The sequence below is a fragment of the Aphelocoma coerulescens genome, chromosome 1, assembly GCF_041296385.1.
Source record: "Aphelocoma coerulescens isolate FSJ_1873_10779 chromosome 1, UR_Acoe_1.0, whole genome shotgun sequence".
In the NCBI taxonomy this organism is placed as follows: domain Eukaryota; kingdom Metazoa; phylum Chordata; class Aves; order Passeriformes; family Corvidae; genus Aphelocoma; species Aphelocoma coerulescens.
In genome coordinates, this window is record NC_091013.1 from 113,909,917 (window position 1) to 113,936,288 (window position 26,372).

At 37.4% G+C, this 26,372-nt stretch overlaps 1 protein-coding gene across 25 annotated transcripts in view; it reads left to right on the forward strand.

Annotated features, from left to right (window-relative positions):
- Nucleotides 1-26,372, forward strand: part of CADM2 (cell adhesion molecule 2) — a 589,213-nt gene that overhangs the window by 466,272 nt on the left and 96,569 nt on the right. For all 25 annotated transcript variants that reach the window (XM_069024966.1, XM_069024958.1, XM_069025004.1 and 22 more), the window contains 3 exons: nt 10,163-10,315; nt 12,811-12,948; nt 18,718-18,888. In XM_069024966.1, the coding sequence (XP_068881067.1) occupies nt 10,163-10,315; nt 12,811-12,948; nt 18,718-18,888 (462 nt within the window). The remainder of the gene's footprint in view (nt 1-10,162; nt 10,316-12,810; nt 12,949-18,717; nt 18,889-26,372) is intronic.

Consider the following 26,372-nt stretch of genomic DNA (forward strand, 5'->3'; position numbering starts at 1 on the left):
CCTTTGATAGGCACTTTGCTGAAAAGCCCAAGAAGAGCAGTAACATCCACAGCCCTGAAGGCCAAGCACCTCCTCTGCTTGTGCCATGGCCTATGAGGCAGATCTGGCAGGCACTCTTGATCCACTATATAAAATTCAGTAGGACACAGTAATCTCAGAAATCCTTGTTCAACTCTATCTGCAATAATTAAGAGATTCACTGTCTATTAAAAATAGCCACAAAAATCAATCACTATTGGAAGAACTCCTGGCAATTTTTAATTATTAAGTGCTTCCTTTCATACAACAATCATGATGTGCAAATCTGTCCTTCATAGGTAGTAAACTGAAGACAGATTAGTTATGGTGGTTTCTTAGTGAGTCTTCAAACTGTACCAGTTAAGCAAAGTGCAGAGTGAGAACCAATAATAATAGCTATTTGTTGCAAGTGTGAAGGGTTAGTAGCATTCTCTAGCTGTAAATGGTTGTTACTCTCTATATTTCTTTTTTCAAATGGATCTTTTGTCCTTTACCTGTTGCTACAATTTGAACTGCAAAAGAAACAGCCGAGAAACAAGAAGAAAGAAGCAACAACCATTTCCCCTCAGTGCTTAAAAAGGAAATGCCTTCAATAAATGTTTAATTGAAAAAGTCAGGATGCATTCAGCTGGTTTTTGTCTAGACATAGGTGTTTAGCATGGAAAAGTTTCTTCTGGTGTACTCGAATATATCTGGTGTATGTGAATGGCCCAAAAAAGTCAGATCTTATAGTAAGATCTATAGGTCTTACAGATCTTATCTTATGGATAAATAGTACCAATGGTAGCATGACTCCACACATCTGCTCTATCATAAATAACAGTATCTACTGTTAGTTAAATAACACATTTATTCACAGTAGTTTTTTATCCTGTGCATCTATCAGTACTTAGTCTGCTATCATATGCCAAGCATCTGTTTGAGTTTTCTAAATAACATTCTCTAGTACTTGGTGAGTATGTCTGGCCACCATCATGGAGTCCAAATATTTTATTGCTCTGCTTGTGTCACCACATTCTTGGAACATAGATGCAAAAGAAATGCATTTGCACAAACTAAATTTAGCCTAAAAAAATTAATTTTTATCTTCCTCTCTCTTTTGTTTTTGTTTTTTTGGTTTCTTCGGAGAGACTCAAATCCACACCCTCCATGAGGGAGAAAAAGTCTTAGGAAAAGCTAAAGAAGATTAATCTTTGTGAATATCTACCAAAGTGTTTTTAGTTGGCACTTCAGGATTGGTCACATTTCTGAATTTTGTGATATACAGATTCTTTACCCCAAAAACATCCAGAATGACAAGATCCCAGAATGTTTCACATTGGAAAGAGCCTCTGGACATCATCTATTCCAGCTTGGTTCTCTATGTTCGACTAGCTTCCTATGAAAATTAGAGGTCTAGATCTGCTGCCAATTTTTTTCTTTTGAATTTGGTTTAACTTCAGGATTTTCTGCTTCTTCATGCTCAACAGTCCCGAGTCTTTTAGCCTCAACTTGTATGAGAGATGCTCCAATCCTTTAATTATCTGTTTCTGACACCATTTCTCACTAACAGTTTCCTTCCCAGCACATCTGCATCTGGAAAACTAAGACAAATCTCACAAAAGAGGGAGCATCTGTGTACTTGTGGAGGAGAGACAGATTGTCTGCTGCTAGGCTGTATGAAAGACATCATAAAACTTTAAGGGCTCTATCATAAAAGATGTTGCAGCCATCAAAGAGCTTTCTGAGCATCCTCCCTGGAATTGCACTAGGCCCATCTCGGATCTCTCCTGATACCTTGTTCCATATTTCAATTCCCTCCATGGTGAGACCTGCGAGTCATCCCTAACAGCACTAATATCTTCAGTATTGATGTATACATTAGTTTTTGACTCTTCATTGGTGCTGGGATCAATTGCTAGGTTGACTGCAGATACATTCATCAATTGTTGATGATTTCTTGGCTGTTTTGTCCAGGTTCTGTAATATTTTCAAGGCAGTGACCTGTTGTTAATTGGCCTCTGGAGGAAGCTAACTTGCTCCACTGGCTGCAGCAGGAGTTTAGGGAGTCTGACTGCTTAATGTAGTTAGGAAGAATGAGTATTCCTGTGTTGGCATCTGTAGCCAATGTAGCCATCTGCTACAGGAAGGATGATGTTCATTTCTGTATCTAGGTGATCAAGAAGTGCAGAAAGAACAGGGGCATCTTATAGCTGTTCTCATTTAGAGAGAAATCTCTCTTAGATCTTCAATAAGTGATAAAGTCTCTCCATATTCTGCTGAAATAATATGTTTGAGCAGGACTGCACTGTTTAGAAATTAGAAGACTCTGACTTTCCAAGGAATATGAAGCAATACCATAAACATGACTCTACCATGAGTAATACTCAGTCATGCCACTAAAAAACACTTCCAGTGTCATGGGATTATTAATTTTAGCTAGTGAATGGGCAGAGCTGTAGTGTCACCATCTGCAAGGTCAGGGAAATACAGCTCTGCAGCCTCCTTAAGGCATGGTCAGCTTCAGACACACACAAAAAATGTATTGCGTTTGGGCAGGTCTGAGTAGGACCTGGCTGTGCAGCAGTGCTAAAAGTGTAAAATCTGTCTGAGTTATTCTGTGCTCCCTATCCTTTAGGACTCCTTTCACTCAAAGCTGACTAAAGCCAGTGCATGAAGGTCACCAGCAGTGATTGTAAAGAGCAGTCTCTTGACAAGGAAAAAGAGCATTTTACAACTGATGTTCTTTAAAATACACAGATGGTCTTGGTAGAGCTCTCTGCTGTTTGGCCAGACAGTTTTTAATACCTACATAAGCTTAACTGTACCTTGGTCAGAAACCTTTAAATACTGGTAACACAATGATTAGTATCAACAGCAGTAGCATGAGGAAAAATTACCTGTTCTGATCTTCACAGAACAAACTTGAAAATCTCTGTAACTTTGTTTTGGTTTGCAAGAGGATTAGTATTTATTTATCTCTTCTACTACAATAAAGTCATTATCTAACATTTCTCACTTACAATGAAGTTTCATTTAGGCTGAAACATAGTATTTTGTCTTTTCAGTATTACCCTCAATATTATAAAAAAAAAAATTCTAATTTCTGTTAGTGTTTGCTTAGATAAGTGTGGACTTACTACAGCTCTCCATTGTATTATTTTCATTTTCTTAGTATTAGTTTTGCAGCAGTATTCCATCAGTAGACCTTCAGAAATTATCTTCCCAACTGAGAGACTGTTTCTGTGTGTAATTTACAATATATGGCACAGTATGATGTATGCTATTTTGGAATATTGTAGCATTTTCTTTTACCATAATTGCAAGGATCAGTACAACCCTGAATAGGATTCATCTTTTTAGAGTGGTGCTGCATTTGAACATATAGTTAAATAATTTCCTCTATAATTCTCAGGGCTCCTTTCCTCCATTACTGTTTTCAAAACATTCATCTCCAACTTGGTACATAAGATTACCAATTACTTTTATCTATTGAATCTCATTTATTTTAATTCTGTCCATCTCTAACCTTGCCAGATCATTTTGCAATTTTAATTTTTGCAGCTGCATATTTGAGAAATATGGTTTTTAAATATTTTCTAGGCTACTGTGCTGTGGCACATGTCCAGTTGCATTAGGATAATAGGAAATCTTGTAATTCCCCACTGAAGATGAAACCAGATGAACAGACCTTGTAAGACAACGTTTCATCCTGACTAATGTGATTTTTGTTTTATTATTTGGAGATACAGTTAAATATTATTTCAATACAGTAGAACAGCAAAGCATCTTCATAGTTCAAAAACTGTATGTTTTGCAAAGATTTGAAACTTAAATTTCTTATGTGAAACAGAGTCAGCCCTCAGACCTTCTCAGGCAATAAATGTCATCCTTATGATTCTCAAAAGACGAAGTAAATAAATTTACTGCTTCTTTAATACCAGAAACAAACATTATAAACACCCTAGAAGGCAAGTTCTTCCTCTCATTTTGCATATTGCCTTGTTTTTGAGTGCTCTGAAAAAGAGAGAAAGAAGCGAACACTGAACATGATTGTGAGTGAAAATGTAGCTCAGTGCAGAAAATCTGCCATGCAGGAAAGTTTTCTTTATTTATTCCACCCATGAAGGGCATTTAGTTGTCCTGGCCTTCGTTTGTCAATTGGCAACAGTTGGTGATACCTCACTTAGCAGCTGTGTTCAAGATCATAAGTCGTTGTAAGTCACCTTAAACTCTTTTCATTTTATCCAGACTGCAGGAAACAGAGAATTGTTGTTTCACTGAAGAAATTACTTCTCTGTTTGGGTTTTTCTCATAAGCATCTAAGGCTGTACACCCTGGTAAATAATAGATAAGGTTGTACAGACAGGTTCTGAGTCCCCGGTGCTTTGGCCTTTTCAAGGCAAGCACAGAGTAGATGCCTCTCTTAGAGAGACTGTCAGCACCTCTCCTGATGAAGGGAGTTTGCTGCGTGTCTTTAGCAGATGCATTATGCAACATGCAGAAATTCTGAAAAATTTAAAAAGGAGGAAGCAGCTTGCTGTTGGGCACTGCTCTCTAAATAAGCTAATCAAATATTTCAGCAGTGTATCCCAGCTGAAAACAATCCAATCTTTTCTTATTAGACTGCAAGCCACAGCATTATGTAGAAGACAGCCAGATGATTAGAGGTAGCAGTATATCCCTATTGACCCTGTTGTTTCTTCCTATTGATCACCAAATACTTTAGAAATGCACTGGAATGAAAGTAAAACCTGTCTCCAAAAACTGCTATGTAGTTCTACCATTTCTAAACCCTTATGTAGCTCGGTGATGCCCTGAATTTCTTAAGTACATGAATGAGTTGAAAAATTTAGTGAAGTTGAAGTATTCACAGGGTCCAAGTGACTGAAAACCGTGACAGACACTGTTTGGAATGTCTCTTTGAACTCATCTGTGTTAATAGGCACTTTATTATGCCATCATGCATCTGCAATTTGGTCAGACTGTTCATAGCCACATAGCAAAAGATCTCTCCACAGTATTGCTGCCTTCGGTTTAGGTGATTTCTGCTGATTTTACCTATGAACTATGTCACCTTTAAGGGATACCAATGTTACACATGTCAGCCAATTTTATAGGTTGCGTGGAAATTCGTAATTCTTTTCCCTCTGCATTGGCATTACCTGTGAAAGTAGACCCAGTCGGAGGACTTCTGTCCCGGGGGGGGAAGAAGTGATAGTTTCACAGATGCAGTGCTATGGACAGGTGAGAATGGGCTCCACTGAGAAGTAAAAATGGCCTCAGCACTGCAGAAGTAGAAATAGAAAAAATGGGATTACTAAATATCCACACTGCCCCCCCGTGCACTTGCATGAAAGTAATCAGGTTGCGTGACTGGAAATGAAAGAGGAAGGAAATGAATTTTCTTTCTGCATAAAAACAGCTGAGAAGTTTTAAAATCGTAGGAATTCAGATACCATGAAAGTACTGACTAGAAAGGTTAGGCATGAATAGAATAACTATGTATCAGTTCTTATTCTTTTAAAGGAAATTTGAATGTTTTGAAAAGAAATACATGAATGTTTAGAAGACACAGAATAATAATAGTTTGGTTTGTTCCATTTACTCCCATTCTGTCTCTCTTTTTCTTGCTCTGGTGGTGGTGGTTGATGCACAACTGTAAGCAAGTTCTATAGATCATCCTGTGGGAATCTTGATATATTGAATTCATTAGGAGCAAAAAAAAAGGGCCTTCTCAACTATATCCAGAAACACAACATAAATCCCTTTAAATCTATTTCAGATGATGGTGCTACATTCAGAATGTTGGAATCTGGAAATCAGAGGGATTGTCTCAGTTTCCTAAGTATTAGAATTCTGGGAGTTTAGCATGACCCTGCAGAGTATCAGAAATCCTTCTGGTTCCAACTAATGGTTATGTTATTCCCATGAGAGTGGGAAGAGCTCCAACATAAGGACAAAAATGTTGTTGAGTGAGTCCCAGGATGGCAGCATATGTCAAGTTAGTATTCTCAAAACATCAGCAAATTACTCTGAGGGATTTGAGGATTTTGTTGTTTGTTTTTTCCCCCATTCTTCAAATATATGACTTAAAATAACACAAAGATGTGGTCATTTTAGATGAAATAACATTAGAGATGCTGCTGTGTGGCTACTACATCTAACAGGTCCAGCTGCCTTTTCCTCACAGTGTGAAATGTGGATGTTTTTTCAATTTCTGCAAATGTCTAAGGTTCTTTTGTCTCTCAGATATAAATCCTGTTGCAGGATTTCTCTGTGATAATATATGATCATTATATATATTTTTTTTTTCAAAAAATAAAGTACAACTTTGATTGTGAACAAGGAGGCCAGTTTATTGTGATGGTCGTCAGTCTCAATAATTACTAATTAATGCAGATGAAATACACGGCTGTATCTCTTACTCATAATTAGCTCAACTATACAAATTGTCAAGGTTGCTTGTTTCTGTGTCAGAGAACATTCTGAAAGGAAATCTTTTCCACAGGAAAAGAGAATGACAGGTGAAATAAATGAAGTGTGTCTGCTTAGGAACAAGTGTTTTATGCATAATTATTTCATGCCTTGCAAATTAACTACATGATATGTGCCTGGAAATTACAGAAAACTGAAATTATGTACCTAGGGCATATTGGAATTTACTATGTAATTATATTTCTTGTTGCATTTTATATTTTTCAAAGGCCTTGCAACATAAGAATTTAGCAAAGAGATGCCAGTGCTGGTATTCTCTGTTACTGCTTTTGGCATATGTGTATTTCCTTGTACTCAAATAAATATTCTGTTTATTTACCCTTTTTCTAGTCTCTCTGTAGGTATGCAAACTACGGATAGGGTAATGACTCAGCAATGTAGGTTAAAATCCCCAGGAAGACGCCAGAAATGTCTCTTTGGCTTCTAACAAAGTGAAATGGAAAAAAGAAAGAGTTTCCAAAGAAGGTTTCAAAAGAGCAGTGTTCTGGTGTTTTGTGTTCAAGTGCTAATTAAATGTGAGGGAACAATTTGTATTTTACTTTATGGAACTTTGTTTGAGCTGCTATGGTGGACCTGCTTGCCACTTGGTGCCTTTCAGTAGCTGCCTTCTGTCCAGGCTCTGTGGGCTGCTTTGCTCCATCAGCCAGGCTTGGCAAGATTTTCTGCCATGAGCCAGACCCTGCCCCGCTCAGTCACAATGCCTGGATATCACTCATTGCTGGAATTACTCTTCTTTCTGCAATGTTCCTGTTGTTTCCATCACCATTTTAGCAAAACGCACCTAAGACAGAAAATGGAAACAAACCAGTTCTGGCATCCATCACAGTCATCAATTCCCTAAAGACAAACTGATGTCTTTCTAAATAGATGAGGATATAGAATTAGTTACAGGAATACAATTTGAAAATAAGATTCTAAAAAGTCTCTGTGTAAGTGCTCACCTTGTCTAAGCCATAGCACTAAAATTTGGTTTGCCTGTCATCTGTGTAGACAGGAAAGCTTACAAATATTCAGGTTTGAAAATGATGGAAGAGATAATTGTCTTTAGACCCAGCACTTAGAAAAATGCTCCTGACAAACATCTTTCCTGCAAAGGAACATTATGTTGGTGCTATTTGCTGCATTTATTGCAAAGGCTGTGCTGGTATTTCTGTTACGAAACTTTCTTGCTGTTCTTTCAATAAAAATCCACTCCATAATGAAACAGGGAATATCTGATCTCATCTCTTGGCCAGTGGTTGTTTCTTACCAGCTTTCCAGAAAATTGACTGAACTGAGGTTTTTATATTGTACAAAGGTTAAAAAAGGTGTGGAGGGGGTGGAAGTGAGGGAGGGGAGCAGTAGGAATGTAGTTGATGGAAATGGTTTGTGCTTCAGTTGTAGGATCTAAATGATGTGCTGTTGGCATCATCTGTAGGCCAGTTGTGCTGTACTGTTCTTCTTAGTGCATGAAATTCTAAACCTTGCCCCATCTGTAGGAAAATATTTCAATAGATACATAATTCTTCATCATGAGGAAATAACTGAAAATTATAACAAAGTAAAATACTATGTAAGATGATACAGTGCATTATTTTTTTAATAATTTCAGATTAAGAAGAGGAAAAAAATCACCATTTGTAAATTATGGAGTGCTGAGAGCTTTTATGTTGTTGGGGTTTCATTTTTCTATTTTTTATGCTGTTGCTAAATTATATAAATGGGTGTGGTGGTGATCAAACCATTTGGAAGCGCTGAATCCTTTATAAATTTTTTTTTTTTTTGGAAGGTCAGTAATATGAAATAAACTGCCATTCTTATGTGTGCTCATTTGCATCTGACTAGAATTGACAAGCTGAGTAGGGAATTCTGAGTCCCCATCTCCTTCCTCAAAGATAGCAACAGCTTCACTGTTGTGAGGAGTTTTGGCTGCTGAAGCCACAGTGATCAGCTTTGCCTGCTGTTTGGGGTTGGTAGACACTTGCTTTATGTGCCTTTTTGTTTTCCTGAGCTTGTTTTTCTGGGCCATTCTGTCAGCTTCACGTTTGGTGGCTTCTGGTTCGCTTGCTTGTTTGTTTAACATTGTACCTTTTTGCATCATTATATGGATTTGATATTATAAAATACGTAATTGCTGTTTTTTTTCCTGTTGCGGCTGGCCAAACATCTCAGTTCTGTTTGGAATGTGTCCATTACACACCACCTCAGTCCCTTTGATGTGCCTTGAAGAAATTCAGGGCATGTCTGTATGTTAGACCTGCTTAAGCTGCCACCTTTCAGACCCTGCAGGGAGGAAGCTGAGCTTTAGCTGGCCTACACTGAAATAATCAGTAAAGTCAGCTGAAATTTTCTGGTGAAAACAAACCTAAATGGCAGCCTTAGAAGAAAACAAATTCAAGTGACATTTTTGCTGAATCTTCACTGTCTCTTCTTACTGTGGCGTAAATCTGTGTGGATCAACTTGGACAGCAATTGGGCAGAAACATCTAGGTTTAATAGAAGAACCACAGTAAAACTTTTTATTTATTTTTTATCACTGGAAGAGATCTACTAGACAAATCTAAGAGTCTTTGGAGACTTTAGAAAGAGGTGAGAGAACAGCATTAAGGACTTGAACACTTTTGTTCTTCTCACAAATGCAAGTGTAACTGTCTCGATAAATATCACAGTCCCATTTTGCTTTTGAGTTTCAGAGGCTTGCTATAAAAATAGACTCATTGAAGTTCCACACACTGTCAGGCCAGACATTTGGATCTAGAGGTAAACAGCTAAACTTCTTGAGTTACAGAGGCTTTTTTACTGTTTGCTTAGGAGAATTACAGTGTTTGCTTACTTATGATATTAGTATTTCTATGCTGTGGAAAGGCTTGAGTAATATATGCAGACTCCTGAAACAGCTTTACTGCAGAGAAATAGAATGTTTGGGAATGTTTTGGCAGTTTTTCAATAGAAAATGGAGGTTACCCTAAGTACAGGTTTTAAAATGTTGTAAATTTTAAATCATTAACCAAAGTGACATTTTGAATTTCAGTGAATCTACATGTTCTTTTTCCCTCATTGGTTTCATGAAAATGAAATAGAAGATCATATTTTTATTTTAATCAAAAAAGTAAAGCCAATATACACAATCACCTCAATTTGTTGAATGAACTACATATGCATGTATAAGTGGAGTTTTCAATCTATCAGTTATTACCAATAAGAAATACTCATTTACAGAATTCGAGATATCTGATATTCCTGTTCAATGTGAGTAGTAATGGACAGGAGAAAAATCTGTAGGCAAGCTGTGCAGGGATGGACACAGGATTCTCAACATCTGTAAATGCGTGTAAAACAGGCTGGTTTTGGGAAGCATTTATTTTGGGCACTTAACAAAGCTGTGAGGGGGCAGAAATCAGTGTCATTGTTTGGATTTTTAGAGGCAGGCCAGAGGTAACTCAAGTTCTGCAGTTTCTAGGTTTATATATGTTACAAATCACCCAGTACACCACTTGAACACTTGCTAAACTCACATACTTTTTTCCACAGAGAAAACAAACTACTCTGCATAGACAACTGTGTCCACAACCCTGCGTTTCAGGGCCTAGTTTCACTAGGAGCCTTCATCGAGCCTCTTGTGTAACACCCCACGCTTTGCTCACGTGCTGGATCCCGCCTTAACGTGGATTATGTTTTTGTTTTTCAGCTCTGAGGGACAACAGAATTGAGCTGGTGCGAGCATCATGGCACGAGCTGAGTATCAGTGTCAGCGATGTGTCCCTGTCGGACGAGGGGCAGTACACCTGCTCTTTATTCACTATGCCTGTCAAAACTTCCAAGGCTTTCCTCACCGTTCTCGGTAAGGACGAACAGCTGAGCAGAAAGAAGCAAGTGTTAAACTCCTCAGGCTCTGGCAAATTATGATAAGAATGAACTTTTCTAAGGCTTGGCAGAAGATAAATGTAAATGTCTGATCTAGTTTCCCTGATGTTTATTGTTTCATATTGCTGTGCTGAAAAATAACATGCCTCTTGCTGTTCGCACCGTGGCAGGATAATGAATTAGGGAGCACACAAACACCACGGAACGAGTGCTCCATAAAATGGACATAACCTCTACATCCTGAGCACCACAAGTGCAGAGAAGGTGCATGTGTTCATCTCCTAACAATCTATTGGATAGGGCAAAGGGGAGAAAATCAGAAAGCATGAAATCAAAACGGGCTTTAGACCTTTATCGTTTTTCCGTCGTGCTTTTTTTTTTGGCTCGTTCTGCTTTCTTTTTTTATTTTTTTTGGTCTATAAAGTGCAAATTTTCACTGGGTTTGCTGCTTCTTTTATGCTTTATCCTCTAAGTTCTCTGCTGTTTTCCCCAAAGGTTATAGATACACATAGAAAAGCAATAGATTTTAAGAGATGCCCAGGAAATAAAGTTTCTGCTCGAAGCTTTGTATGACTCTATGAATGTCAGTAGCCCAATCAGCCAAAATTGCTATAGTTCATTGAAACACACCTGCAAACCTAAGAGGTTATATGATTTTAGAGATTGATTTTTATTCTTTCTTCCTTATTTCTGTCCCTGAACATGACTCTTTCTTTCTTTTTGTTTTATTTTTATATGTGGATAGGCAGACTATTGAATTTAATAGGACTAATTCTCTGTGGCAGTAATATTCACATTAATCCATCCAGGGAATTGGTTTTGTGCTTAGGATATGAAATACATCTCCCTTTCAGTCCCTGTGAGACTGTTTTACAAAAATCTTCACAAGTTTGCCATTAAGGACAAAAAGTACCCACTCAAAGCAGTACATTCTGGAATAGCAACTGCCTATGCTGAATCTTCTTTCTGTGGAGAGGCATTTCATGATCTAAACAATTGAGGAGTGCACCAGTTAAACCTTTTAAATGGCAGAAAGACAAAGAAAGGTATTAAAAAGACAAGAAAACCCCAAAAATATCTAGCCAATATTTATTAACAGAAGTATATTGGTCTTTCACAGTCCTTTAAGCTTTACCTTCATTTTAGGGGAGGGTTTCATGAAGTTTTCCCATCATTTACTTACCTTCTAAGAGAGAAAGCTGCACAGTTTAAGATTCCTGACTTTTCTTCATTTTGTATTTGTAATTTCCTATTTCAAAATAGCATTCTAAACTCTTTAAACATTTTCTACTGGAGAAGGGGATCTTTGCTGCATTAAAAGATGTATTACATCTTTTAATCAGATAAACTATCAGTTTATGTACAAATAATCTCTATATTGGCTGTTCTGCTGTTGCTTAGAAAATTTAAGTGTCAAGGTATTGTAGCAAACACCATTTTCTGTCCTGAAAGAGAGAATTAGATTTTTTTAAAGAGATGTACTGTGAAATAGGTAATGCTGCTTTGCTTTTATGTACATAATCTGTTATTTTGGAAAAGAGATGTAGGAAAACCAAATTATTAAATACAGGGCACAGGATCAATTACTGTGACTGAGCCCTTTTATCTAGCCACAAATATGAATGCACCAAAGCACTGTAAATGCAAGTTACAGCTGACATTTTTTGAGAGATTTTTAAATTGCAGTCATCAGTATTACTTTAAAATAAGTTATTCTTGTGTCTTCGTAAGTTAAATGGATTTATACACGTAGTGATCAAAATTTTCCCAATTTTATTCATGTTTTGTTTTTTGGGTTTTTTTTTAATCTTCCATGGCTCGTTGCAAAACAACCATTTCCAAATGTAATATTATGTGCATGGTATGTCAAAGTCATATGATCTCCTCTGAAGAACTTGTATTCAGCTGAAGAACTCTCCATAGCCAGTGGAGCTGTGATTATACCTCTTGATATTTTGGTTTTGCCTTCTGTGGAGATAAAGTGACTCCTGTATTTATTTTCCTCCTCCCTTTTCCCTGGATTTTGTATTAAAGTCTTCATTATTGAGGTGTAAACATCTGTTCTAAACTTAGGTCAGTTCAGCTTTTTGTTGCCAGTTATGTTTAATTTTCACAGCTGTGCTTCTAATGTGCTTTGTCATCCTGCTTGCTGTGCTGAGCAGTTTAAATATTTTAACAAGTCAGACTAGACCTGCATGCAGAATATACAGAGATAAGGTATTTATTAAAATGCAATCTGTTTCCCTTAGAAAATTAGGTAATTCCTGCTTGCTTTATTTATTTAGAATCAACTACCATTCAGATTGATGGTTTATTTACAATAGGAAAAAGGTTTAACTGACAAGGCACGAGGAATTAATTATCCTGTTTGCACAATTTAGAGCATATGAAGAAGTGAACTTTAGGTTGGTTGTGTGTTCGTGGCAGCAGCTGACACTATCAGAGAAATTACTTTGTTTTTTTGCTTGTTAGGTGTTCCTGAGAAGCCACAAATTACTGGATTTACCTCACCAGTTATGGAGGGAGAGAGGATGCAGCTCACTTGCAAGACATCTGGTAGTAAGCCAGCAGCCGATATCAGATGGTTCAAGAACGACAAAGAAGTTAAAGGTATTTAAAAGGATTTTGGTGTCATTTGGTCCAATTGTCAAAACTATACATTCTGTAGAATTATGTTTTTTAATCTGTGTTTGTAAAGTTTCTCCTATTGAGTCAGATGAAGAATTGATTGTAAATTACTGTAGTTGTCATATAACCATATTGTTTCTTCAAACGGTAAAAACTGATGTTTTGGATTGCTCAGAACTCTGTGCACCTTAATAAACTCCACTGTGAGGCTTCATAGAGAATTGTTTCTGGATTATTGTTATCACAGTCATACCACTCATCCCTGATATTTTCCCTTTTCATTTCTTTTGTGCCATTCCAACATGAGGTAGGCCTGATTCAGTTAATTCCCAGATTGAGGTTACACTTCTCTAAATAACGTGACCAGGTGAGGCAGAACCATATGGAGGAGACAGGAGATTGCACTTCCCATAGGAGAGCTGTGGAGCCTGCTCTGGTGGGGAGGAGTCAGGATGTAGCAAATGAGGGAGTCTCAGCTGGGAAACTCGGAATCTACAGCTGAGGCAAGGATGCTGACAGTCTGCCGCAAGGAGGAGGGAGAAGATAGACTTTAAAGGGGATCAGGAAAACTTCACAGGGGCTGGGGGGAGTTGGACAAAGTCTGTGTAACTGAAAAGCCATTGAATGACTAAAACCAAAGCTGACAGCAAGGATTTGCCTTTGAGGATGCAGTGACCTAGGAAAGAGCTGCATATAAAAAGTTATTTATTTCCTTTCTGTCTTCTCTTTTATTTTGTATGTTCTTTGCTTAGAACTTAGTTTTCTAGTCCATATTCTTATAAATGCTGGAATAATTTTAAATCCTCATTGGTGAATGAGTGAGTGAAGAGAGCTTCCTGCTGCAGAAGGCACAGTCACACCTACAAGCCAGTTAGGGTGCCCCTTATAAAGTAGATGGATAAAAAGGATAAGGTATTGGTATTTATTCATGTCACCTCTATTCATTCTGCTATAAGAACAGATGAATAAATGATTCAAAATCCACCTTTTCTGTGTAGCTTTAAAAAACAAAAACAAGCAAACAAAACCCCACCCTACATTTATCTGATTTGTGAAATATTTTGGATTTCGTTAGCTCGATAATCTGCCTCAAGCAAACATACAGAGTTAATTACAGAACCATTCATCTTCCTTTACTATTCTCTACCACAGTTCAATGTGCAAAACCAGAGTTGTGGTATAAAATTGGTAAATAAAGGAGATCCCAGATGATTGCCTAAGGAGTCCTGTCCATTCTGGAGGTGTCCTTATATTTCTAATGAAAATGAGAATAGTGTTGAAAGAAACAAGCATTTTAGACTGGAATAATTTGAAATGTTTAACAAGGATAGAAAATGAGGAAACAGAGAATAATTCTTCGCTGCACTGGGAAATTTGAGGAAATTGATGAAAGAAATGCAGCACTTAGTCAAATGTGATTAAAAATAATTTAACAGCACAGCTAACATACATGGCACAGCATAGATTCTATCCTTCAGAAAAGATGGCAGGATGAATATACATATTCAAGGCATGTAAAGATTGGAAATCACTCCAAGCCATGTCAATACTTTAGGAGAAACACTGATATAGTCGGGCTAACAGCAAGGCAACACATATTTGGAAAGATCTTATTTTGAAAACTATGTTTTAAAATCTGATGCAATACCTTTGCCTTTCCTTCAGCTGACATGTAGTTGAAGCCTGCAAGCAGTTTGGCAATTTGACTCTTCAACTAATTTGTTCTTCTCAAGTGTTCCTAAGAGGATTTAAAAAAAAAAAAAAAACAAAACAGGATGGGGAAGGAACAAAGGGGTATGAAAAATAACAGTAAAGGGGGAAAAACACCCCAACAACCACAAAATAAGAGGAAAGTACTGAGCACATTCATTTCAGTTTAGTTTTCTAGGTCTTCTGAAGAGCACATTGCCATTTCTCAAAGGTTAGAAATAAAATAACCTAACCAGTCTGCAGTGGCATCAGCAGAAGTTACATTAGCTTTGTGCAGTGTAAAAGGTGAAATGATAAATCTGAGAAAATAGATATGAAATTATATGCTAATGCAGCTGACATTAAAGGTTAGGAGTTGGTCTGTCTAGCACCAGTAAATCCAATTGTGTTACACTGTATTATACATGGTGCAATCGAATGTAAATGATGCACTGAGATCAGAGTTGCACCAAAGGGGGAAAAGCCACTCTAAAATTGTAGCTCCATTGCTATTACTCAAAAAAAATGAATCATCATCTGGTAAAGGAATATTGTTTGATAAAGTAAGTGTTAGTAATGAGAGAGACTGAATGTGAAGCACTGGGTGCCACACCTTTTACTTTAGTGTTCTGTCACTCATATGTGCACCAAATTAATAAAGGGATCTGCACTTAAGCATTCTGGTGATATTTCTGTAAGATTGTTAAAAGCAAAATTTTCATTTTATAATTGCTTATTTTTTTAAACAAAATTTGTTACATGCTCTTTCAACAAGATTATGTAAAGAATTCTTTTTAGGCTTCAGGAATATTTTGAATGGATTTTTTTTTTTTCCCTGGATAGATTGGATTATAAAACAAAAAAAGTTCATTTGTTTGCAACAGGTTAAGATACTTTGAATAAGTTTATGTAATTTTAGTATACACAAAGATTACAGAGAGGCACTGATCATTTTTTCTTGATAAACCTCTAAAAACAAAGATGATTTTTTTTTTAATAAGAAGGCCATTTCATGTCAGAACTTGAGTTTAAATGTAAACAAAAATTCAATCTGCCATATAAAACCAGAAAAGCTGTCTTTTTAAAAGATGGGTATTTCTGTGTGTTACAGGTGTGTGCTTCTCTAAATAGCTTGCAATGAGCAATGGATGATGGACATTCCATCATTTCCATTTATTTTTTCACTATCAAACATCTGTGCTTAAGAGATGCAAACCTGTATTAGTTGATACAGGCATATCTATATGTGCCTGTCTGAAAAAGTCATGGAAGTGGGCCCATAGCTGATCCTCAGATTTCATCTGGCCCAACATCCATTCCAAGGTTAAATCAAGCAGCTAAAGGTCTTCTCCAGTTCAGGTTTGAAAAATCTCCCAGGACAGAGATTCCATAATCTGTCCAGGCTAGATTTTTCAGCATTCTAAAGCCCTCTTGTGGAATGTTTTCATTATTTATAGGTATTTCATGACACATAATCAGGATTTGTCTCAGTGTAACTTTTGTTGCCCCTCAACTTTTGCTGTACACCTCTGAGAGGATTGGCTTTTTTTCTCTATGGCCATGATTTATGTTCTTTAAGGCAACAGTTTGATCTGGTGTTAGTTTTCTCTTCCTCAGGTTAGATAATATCAACTTTCTTGAGCTGTCCTGGTACAGCTTCTCTGCCCATCTCCATGCCTGCACCTGTTCAGATTTTTCAACAGTTTTTATTGTACATTTTTTCTTCAGAAAGCCCAAAACTTGGCCTGGTACTCTCAATGCAGCCATGCATGTGCCAAATAGAGGTGAGGGATCACTCCCTTGACTTCCTGGGTGTGCTCTTACTAATGCAGGGCAGTGGGTTTTAGCTTTCAGCCCTGCAAAAGCACTCTGTTGACGAATGCTCAACCTGTCCTCAGAACCCCTAGGTCCTCCTCTATAGAGCTGTATCCCTCCAGTCTGTTCCATTACAGTGCTTCCCGCACAAAGTGCTTGTGTAATGGATTTCTTTTTCACCTTTTCTTCAAGGGAGCATTTAGGAGAGAGAGGAGCAGCAAGAAAACACATGAAACAGCAGACTACAACTGCCATATTTAAAAATTTTGTAAGATATTCTGAGGGAAGGTGTGTACCCAGTACCTGATCTCCACTGCTCCTACGTTCAGTTGGGTTTGCACTCAATTAGCACACATTACAATCATCTTCATTTTGCCATGAAGAAACATCTAAGAAAATACAGCTGATAAGGAGGACAAGCTATTTCTGTTGGTGAGGATGTCAGCTGCTTATAGAAAAATATCACTACCCTTTTTACAGAGGTAGTTAACTCCAAGAGCTGAACCCTCTCAAACAATAGATGCCTAGACAGAGGCTTCTAAACATCCATTTAGGAAATAAACTGCTTTTGTTTTTCTAAAGGATTAACAATCCACAACCTCTTACTAAAATTAAAGTTGAGGATGTTTTCAGGAGTCTTCTGTCCCCCACCTGAAGTCAGTAAGCAAAGGGATGTGCACATTACTTATAAGCAGAATGTTACCTATATAGGTACTATTATTAAATTTGGAAACCTAACTCTGGGAACAAAATTGCAGGTGTTTGCTTTAAATATTACTGAAGACATTTATTGTTTGATTATAATAACTTTGCTTTAGCTCTGGTCAATATTTCTCTCACCTACTAATCCCTAAATATTAATAGTGACCATGTCAGAAATGGAAATCTTTTAAAGCTTAGCAGCAAACAGGCAGAAAAATTCTTGTATACAAGAAATAATTATTTTTTAGGGAAAAATGGAAACTGTATAACTACATGGTGTCCTTGTCTGTCTGGAGACAATGATAAAGACCACCTCTCTGATGTCAGAGGTATTTTTAATCTAAAAAGATGTAGCTTAAGCCATTGAAGATTTACTTTCTAAAATTGATATTTCATGGAAATTTTATTTAGGTCATTCCGTTCTCTAATGGGATTTAGTATAATTTGTAAAACTGAAACCTCTCACTTTTTTTAGGACACAGAGGACATAAGAAATCTCAGTGTAATTTAATATATATGTTTAAGTATTTATAGATGTCTTTTCAAGCTTTCATTGCAATAAATCAATATAACAAGCTTACAATTTTCTGAAGTAAACTAAAATCAATAAGTATTTGAAGTAGTGGGGAACCAAGTAAAACAATTCTAAAGTTTGTGTGAGAAGATTAAAATCTTAATACATTAAAACATTTTAACGCAAATGCTCAGTCTTTCAGATCTTCATTTCTGATCTAGCATGTATGTCTTACAACTAAATGTTCTGAGTGTAAACCTTAACCTTGAACTGAGATGATACTTCCTAAGTCTGGGCTGAAAACTCTCAGATTTTTAACTGCATCTTCACAAAAGCACCAGGTCAATTTAGGATGATATAAAGCAGGGAGTGGAAGTTCTCTGTAGTAATTTTATTTCTGGTTGTCTTGGGACTTGTCTGTAGATTCCAGTAAATACTATGACGTGCTCTATTTACAGTTGTTTATTACCACTGATGACTATACCTGGGTTTAGTTTTATTAGTTAATTAGCATAATTCTAACCAAACAAAAGAATAAGCAACGAACAAAGTAAGCACAGGATTAATCTGACTGCACGTACATGGCTTCAGTAATATCCATATACTGCATTACTTTGAAAGGTTATAAACATGAACTTAGAAAATTTAATATTTAGTGACACTGTGAATATGTAAGGCAATGAGGGTGGGACAAGATCACTTTTTTTTTCTCATGACCTGCAGAGAAAGTTTATGTCAAACATGGACCTAAACATTCAAGAGGTAATAATGAATAAAATTTCTTTTTGAGTGCAGTATCATGGAACCAGTTTTAAAATTTTCTCTTTCAATAGGTATCTCTTGTTCTGACAATGAGAGCAAATTGAGGAATAACTGCAGTCTAATTACTTTTATATTAAAGAGATCAATACAGATATGAAAGATCTGGGTTTTTTTCCAACAACTGTGATAAAAGATTTAGCTCTCTAATGCTGGACTACATTTTTCCAAAAATATTGGAAAGATAACTAACTGTTTATTCTTTCTTTCAGATGTTAAATACATAAAAGAAGAAGATGCAAATCGCAAAACATTCACAGTCAGCAGCACGCTGGATTTCCTAGCAGATCGCAGTGATGATGGTGCAGTTGTAAGTTGCAGAGTAGATCATGAGTCCCTAAACTCTACACCTCAGATAGCAATGCAGGTTCTAGAAATACACTGTAAGTAATACATAAATGTTATAAATGCTTGCTTTTATAGTTTTGTTTTGTTTCAGAGTGTCTGTTGGAGGAAAATTCTGTGGTGTTGTGCAGATAGATAACATCTTTCTTTTAGCTGACTTCTGTGGTTTGTATTTGGTTGTTTGGTTGGGGATTTTTGTTTAATTTTTACAGGAGTGACTCTAAAAAGTTTAAGGAAAGCTTTACTGTTGAGAGCACTGTGGGACTGAGTTCTTGGTTTTCTTTGAGAAGTAGTGGAGAGAAAATGCATTTGTAGTTTTTGTTTATCGTTGAAGCAATGTGGACGTGTTATTAAACATCGAGCATCCTAATTCACAGTTTTTCTTGAAAGTACCTAGCAACTTGAAACAAGGGTATGAATAAGCGAAGTTTGTAGCAGATTGCCTCAATAATGCTGAATCCTGTTAATGAAAGCCTGCAGTGTTGCTAATAGCACAAGCCCAGGGGGAAAAGCCCTTTAGAATTTATTTTGAAGCTTGATCTACACCAGATGTTAGTCTAGATAATCCAAACTTCAATTGTACCTTCAATTTATCTTTATATATTGGCTATTTTTTCTTTCAAATAGCATTTCTGGACACAATGTTTTTCACAGTGCATTGTTTCAAAGTTGAACAGCTCTCCCTTTGTATCTGTGTGCCTTACTCTGAAGTCAGGTTGTCCTTTGAGTCAGTGCATTTTTGTCACTTACAAACTCTGAGAACACTTATTCAGCAGAACACCTTTTCACCATGAGCTGGCATTTTCATACTCACTTGTATTATAGCCACCATTTTTCAGGGTCCAGCTGTTTGGTTTTCTAGAGAATATCTGTACATCTCACTGCCTAGCTAGCAAAAACAGGCATCTGCAAAATGATGTCAGAGCAGGGAAAGGGAAGAGACCTTTCATGAATCTCTCTCTAGACCTAGACCAGGGGTAATCAACCTGTGATAAACCAGGTGAGGTTGTCCATGAAGCAGACAAGTGTTCAGTGACTGTGACCAGTTCCTGAGGAACCGTGTCAAGGACCGCTGCCATACGTAACTTGTTTCTAAACATGGATATTTCTATAAGCTTCTAAGACTTGTAGCATGTATAAAATGCAGGAATGGCAAAAGCACTCTGTGCATAGAAGCTGGCAATTTTGCTAAAAATACCATCTGCAAAAAAGTCTGAAAATGAAGAGAATGTGGATTAGCATATGTGCTAAAAATGTTTCCTGAAACATTCTAGCCATCATTTTACTGAGGGAGATCAGGGAGGGCCTTTCTTCACCCAATGGTTATTAAACACCTCTCCTAATGTATTCAAATGCATCTGTGCTGGAGATATGAATCCTTAACAACTTTATTTCCTTGCATTCTAAATTGCACAGTCATCAGCCATTGAACTTGCCCGTGTCTTCACTTCCAAATTCTTTGCCCTTTCTTCAGTGCCTTGCTCAAGATATTGGCACCACAGGAGATGAACCAAATTGAATGGAACAGTAGATAAAGAAATTGGGCAGCTACACAAAGTTTAAAACGGCTGCAGTGTAAAATGATTGAAGGTAAAGGCAGGGCTTCGGTTTGCATATAAGCATTATAAGGCAAAAAAGCCTTTTTGTGGCCTCTAATATATAAAAATTCCTGAATGTTTATTGTTTCCTTCCAATTTGCACCCTGGTAGTAAGACAGTACCTTGCTAAACAGCACTGAGGTGCATCTTCCTCTGTTCCTGATGCTCCAAGGATCAGAACCCTTCTCTCTCTTCTCTGGCCTTACTGAATTCTCTAATAAGGTCAGACTGCACTGGGCATTTACAGTACCAGTGTGCTTTATGTTACTGCCCCCCCAGACTGCCAGCTTATCAAAAGCCATAATGCACAAGTAATTGTTCTCTATCATTTCTGCTTGCTCCAATAATTTTCTACCAATCAATTTAACACTCTCCAGCACTGGCATGGAGTTGTTATACGTGGACAGAGAAGTGATAAATGTGCCAAAAGAAGCTGAAGTTTAGGGTAGAGAGCGGAAGTACCATTTAAAGCTGTGGAGAAATGAGTATTCTATTATTGGTGACAAGAAAACTAAGAACAGTCTGGTTTTGTCCTTTTCCTTGCCACCTAGGTTTCCATGGTCAACATACTCAGAAGTCTTAATGCTGGGCAAGTTTTGAAAGAAAACTTTATAAAAAGAGAAAAAGATTCAAGGAACTGATGATTTTGTTCATCAGAGAGCCTTAAAGGAAAAAGTGGAGTAAAATGATTCACTAGAGCAATCCCAAATACTCCAAATGGAGTACATGGCACTGGACCTGGGCTCCTTGATTTTATTCTCCTGGTGTTGCTCACCATTGTTGTGGATATTACTGTGGTCACTAGAAGCTGCTTTTTTTTCCATCATCCTATAAGATTTCAAACAGGTTAGAGACATCCTATTTGTATTAACAAGAATCATGCTCACAGGATCCTGTGGAAGCTGATCCAGTGTGTATCCTCAATGCCACCTTGCAGCAGGTCAAAAACAGTGCTGGCAAAATTGATGAATTATGGGACCTCATGGGACAAGTCAGGATAATTTGTTCATCTGACATCCTGTAGGCTCCAAAATCACAACCAAGTTAGTCTGGCATTACCACTTGTTCTTAATGTCCCAGAGATCTATCAGATGGGCAGACAACTGTCAGAGAATGATAAGCAAGTCTCTTAAAATGGTCAAACAGAACAGCACAGGTGAGCATCAGTTTGGCAGAGAATGAATATACAAAGGTGTAGCATCGCTCACTAGAGCTGCACTTGAGTTTTAAACTCCTTCCTAAAATCTGAAAAGTTTTATCTCTGCTACACAGATGCTCCTCATGAACTATCAGTGTATCATCACCAGTTAGAAGAAAAGGGAAATAAGAACTTTTCTAGGCATTTCTGCCCTGTATAATTATGCTTGAAAGTTGAAAAGCCTTTGTTTCAAGCAACTGGCCCCTGAAAATGGACAAAACATTTGTGGCTCCATCACAGCAAACAAACAAACTAACCAAAAAGCAAAGCAAAGTAAAACAATAGAACAGTAGGAGTTACAGGGTTGTGTTTGCATCCAGTGGACGATAGGTAGAGAAAAAGGAAAGCAAGGTAATGGAATGAAATGACAGGTTTTGATATATGCCTAGTGAAAGATAGAGTAAAATTAAATCTGCCTTAGATACTGGGACTGTATGAAACAGATATTTGTAATTAGTCTGTGGAGAGATGTAGATAGAAGTGCTTATGAGTCCACACAGCTGCTTTTATCATCAGCTGTAGTAGGAAGTAAACTTAACAAAGTGAAAGCCATCAGATATAGAATATGTTTATTCCTTCTTCTTCCCCTTACACAAATCTAATTTTTTATTAGTGTGACAGAGAAATCAAATAAGCTTTCCCAGTAGTACTACAGTGTATGAAATGAAGCTGAGAACTAAACTTCTACACTCAAAATATTTTTCTTTTCTTTCATTGCATATTTATGTGTATGTGATAGAAATAGTGTTTAGGTCCTTCTGCTGCTCTTTTCTTTCATTTCCTTCTCATAGTTCAGTCTGGTAGTTGAGTTTACCTATCTGAGATTGTTATTTTGAAGGAGACCATGATCAGTCCTTGTTTTCACAGGGCTTCACAGATTTATTTTGCAAACCTGAAATATTGAAATAATAGGGAAAAGCATAACATACCCCCACTCCAGACTATGGGATAATTAGCTCCTCCAATCTTTTGATTTATTTGTCAGTAATTTATGTTATGTCTCACTTGTGCTTTATCCTATTCATCTGAATGTTGTGCTCTGTGCACTACAGAGCAGCCCAATTGCCCAAGTCTTTCTGCTCTGCTGAAAGGTTTGGCTGTAATTTAGTTTCTGCTTGGCCAGCAGAGGTTTGTGGTAGCATGACACCGCTTGCTGAGTTTATTTTTCCTCTGACCCTTACTGTCAATAGCAAACCTAAAATAGATTTGTATCCCCTCTGGCTTTGCTCTGAAGTTTGCTTGTCAGCCTAGCTGCCACTGATTATTAGGAAGTGCTTCTTGTAAGTGATAAGTACAAATCTCAAAGGGATATTTAATTTCATTGTTTACTTCTGTGTTCAGACTAAACAAAGAATGCATTCTTTGTTCCTGTATTAAAGAATCATGGGTACAGTGCTTCAATTTTGAAAGCTTCTCAGTGTGATGTTTAAGAGATTGCCTAAGTCCTCATGCATGCACCTGAGAAGACATTTTGAGGGCATGTACAAATTCTAGTCCACATCTGGGAAGTCAGTGAATTCTTCTCCTCCCTCTTCAGTGTCGCAGACACATTGTGATTCCCAAAAGCAGCATCTTCACTTCCTCCCAGGTCTTATCTGAGCAGAAACCAGCCAGCATGTTGCTTTGTACTGAACAGAGTGCCATAAAATTACCTAGTGGTAATTGCCTTACCTTAGTGAAGATTCTCTGACTACAGTAAATTACCCAGCAGACCTCTGTAAAAATTAATTGCGTAAATCTACCCCAGAGGCTGCTTTTGAAGCCTTAAAGTGAAATCAAATCATTTGAACTTCAAACCTAATCATCGTGCTTCTAAAATGGCAGCTGCAATGTGATCCCTGCTAATGGACTCAGTGAGATTTTGCTCAAAAGCTGACCACACTCCCAAATGACAGCACTAATAAGCTAAATATGTGTTATGTAAAGAAGTGTCTAGAGAGGCAATTTTGAGTAAATTCTATATTGGCAGACCCAGATGTGCAGTGACTTGTCGGCCTGACAAATCTATAGCCGTCAGCTAACTTGTTTCCACAGGCTATTGCAACATGTTTGTGTGATAGGCAGCTTCTTCTTTTGTGGGCTGTTATTAGATTCTTTTGCAGTGAACATCTGAACTTGACTTTAAAATTAGGCAGCTGTTCCATGAGAATGTTGGAATCATTGTCCTGGAAATAAAGGTATTGATTTTGCATTAAGTAAACAAAGCCCTCAGAGTGCAGCGGGCTGCAGATGGGATCAGCGGCGCGCTTGTGCAGCCGTGTAGAACACGGGGTGCCTGTGTGTCCTCGTGTGTCTGACACCACTGTGCCCCTCTCATTCCTGATGTACCAACAAATGGAGGCTTCCCTGATGACAAGATGGGTCCAGAATTTCTGCTGGTGTAAGCAGAGTAATTTCATCAAATATCTACGTTCCCTGATGCTCACTAGGAGAGTTTAGCTCATTTTTTTTCTACCTGGCTGCTTTCAAGTCTTTGTTGGAACAGTTTCTAAAATACACATTCTGAACAAAAATTAATAAAAATATGTATGAATATATAAGAATATATTAAATATAGTAGATAATTTACTACACTGTCATATAGCTCTACATGAAATAAGGCATTCTAAAAGAAGGCAAGAAAAGGATTGTGCGTAGTTGGGTGCTAGACCCTGTGTTTGTGATGAAAGTCTAAAGGACTCGGAGCTGCCCATCAGAATAGTTTACAGAGACAAAAAAAACCTGTCTTCCTTAAGTCTTAATGTTCAATTCTAATGAATTAGTCACATGTTAAGTATGTTAGTGGCTCTTCAAGGTGTCTGTCTCTACCCAGACTTGGTGACTTTTTGTAGCTCAGAAAAGGCAGATGTGTGCCCATGCAAGAGCACACAAAATGGGACACTTCTTAGCTAAGATAAAATAGGAGGAAGGAGGAAAAATTTCCCTGCTGCCTAAATATGGCCCTTCTGTACAGTAAATGAGTAAAATACATGTCACACATTCATTTTCTTTAAGCTGTGTGGCCATTTGTCTTTTTGAAGCTGATTCTAATTTTCCTTTCATGTGCTCCTTTCTTGTTACTTACTTTAGTTATTTTCCTCAATTTTGTGCTTAAAACCATTTTTGCTTTTGCACTCTGGCATATCTCCTTTTTGTCATTTGCTTCAAAATTATTTAGTTTAATTATTATTATTTTATTTTTTTTCGCTTGTGGTATGTCTCCCAGAACTATCCCAGAGTTAAATGGCATCCATGCTTCAAGAACATCTCCCTTCTTTGGAAGTAGCTTTTGCTGTCTAGGCAGAGAATATGTTTTTCTGAAGTGAAGAAAATATGAGACTTAAAAGAAATTTCCTTCATCGATGCTGCTCTCTTTGGTTTCTGATCAGTCAACAGAGTTGTTGGTCATCCTCATTGCTTGTGAGCATTTTTTCATTACACTGTGACACCCCGATAGACCCACTGGCTAGAAGTAAAGTCTGGTAACATTTGGTGTGATTACACACTGCCACAATCTTTATATGGACAATCTGGCAAGAGATGCATCCCCAGAGTCAGAAAATGCTTTGTTAACTGAGATAATAAGGTGTAATAACATAGTCTTCCAATTTTCCTTTGATTTTTTTTTTTTTTTAACAGGGCCCCAAAACACTAGGGCAGCTCAAACAAATACCCTGTATGTTGAGTCAGGAGTGAAAATAGTTGCAATACTTGTGAGAATTGAAACTTGTTTTGATGTTTCCATGAGAGAAAATTTCTGTGTAATGATAACTTCAATCAGTGAGTTTAACCACACAATTTTCCTATAACTTTTGATGCAGTGAAAAGACCTGAATTTTCCAGGGGCATAATTCCCTAGGGTCACAAAAGAAAGAACTCACCTGAGATTTGCACATTCAGGACTTTGCATTCTCCATTCCAAGCTAGCACGATTTGCTCTCTTGCTATAACCATTTCATCTTGGTATAATTTGAGTGGTTTGGAACTGTGAGAGATACCTCAGAGACCTCTGGAGCTTGTGGAAGGAGGCCAGTATCAAGCTTGGTCTTATTGATTAAAACCACCCTTTATTCCATCTTAAGAAGTGAGAAGGGGCTGTATTTTCTGTCTGATGTGCAGACAGGACGATGGTCTCTCACAAAGCCTCCACCTGTGATCACAGAAAATCTCTGTAAGCCTAAGCAAGCAGGGCTGTCCTTCACTTCAGTGAAAACCTGTGAGCTGTTCAGATCCTATAGAAGCTCATGAGGAAAACCTGGATGTTTCTTAAATGGCTCCCTGAGTCTGAAAGGGAGGCACCATCTCTTTGACCGATGCTCCCATCCTGTAGAGATCAACTCTCTGAGCAGTGTTCCTGCTTTTCTCTTTCACTGAAGATGTTCTGCTGGATTGCTGTGACCTTGAGGACAGAATTTCAATGTCTTCCAGTTGTCTCCCTCTTATATAATCTTATCCCTTATACACATTCAGGTTCCCACCCAAGACTCACCCATGTTGTGATACTCAACCAACCCAAACAGGTTTTGTTTTGCTTTTTATTCCTGAATTCACCCTGTGAATGTTAATATGGAGAATAAATATATCCCAATGTTACTACAGTACTTTGAGGACCAGCTTGCCATTCTGTCTCCCTCAAAGGAGGGATGTTTCTATACTTACCAGTGTAAGATGCAGATAAAAACATAGGAATGCAATTCCTATAAAAAAAATAGGAATGCAATTTAAAGGCTACAGTTTCAGTACTGTG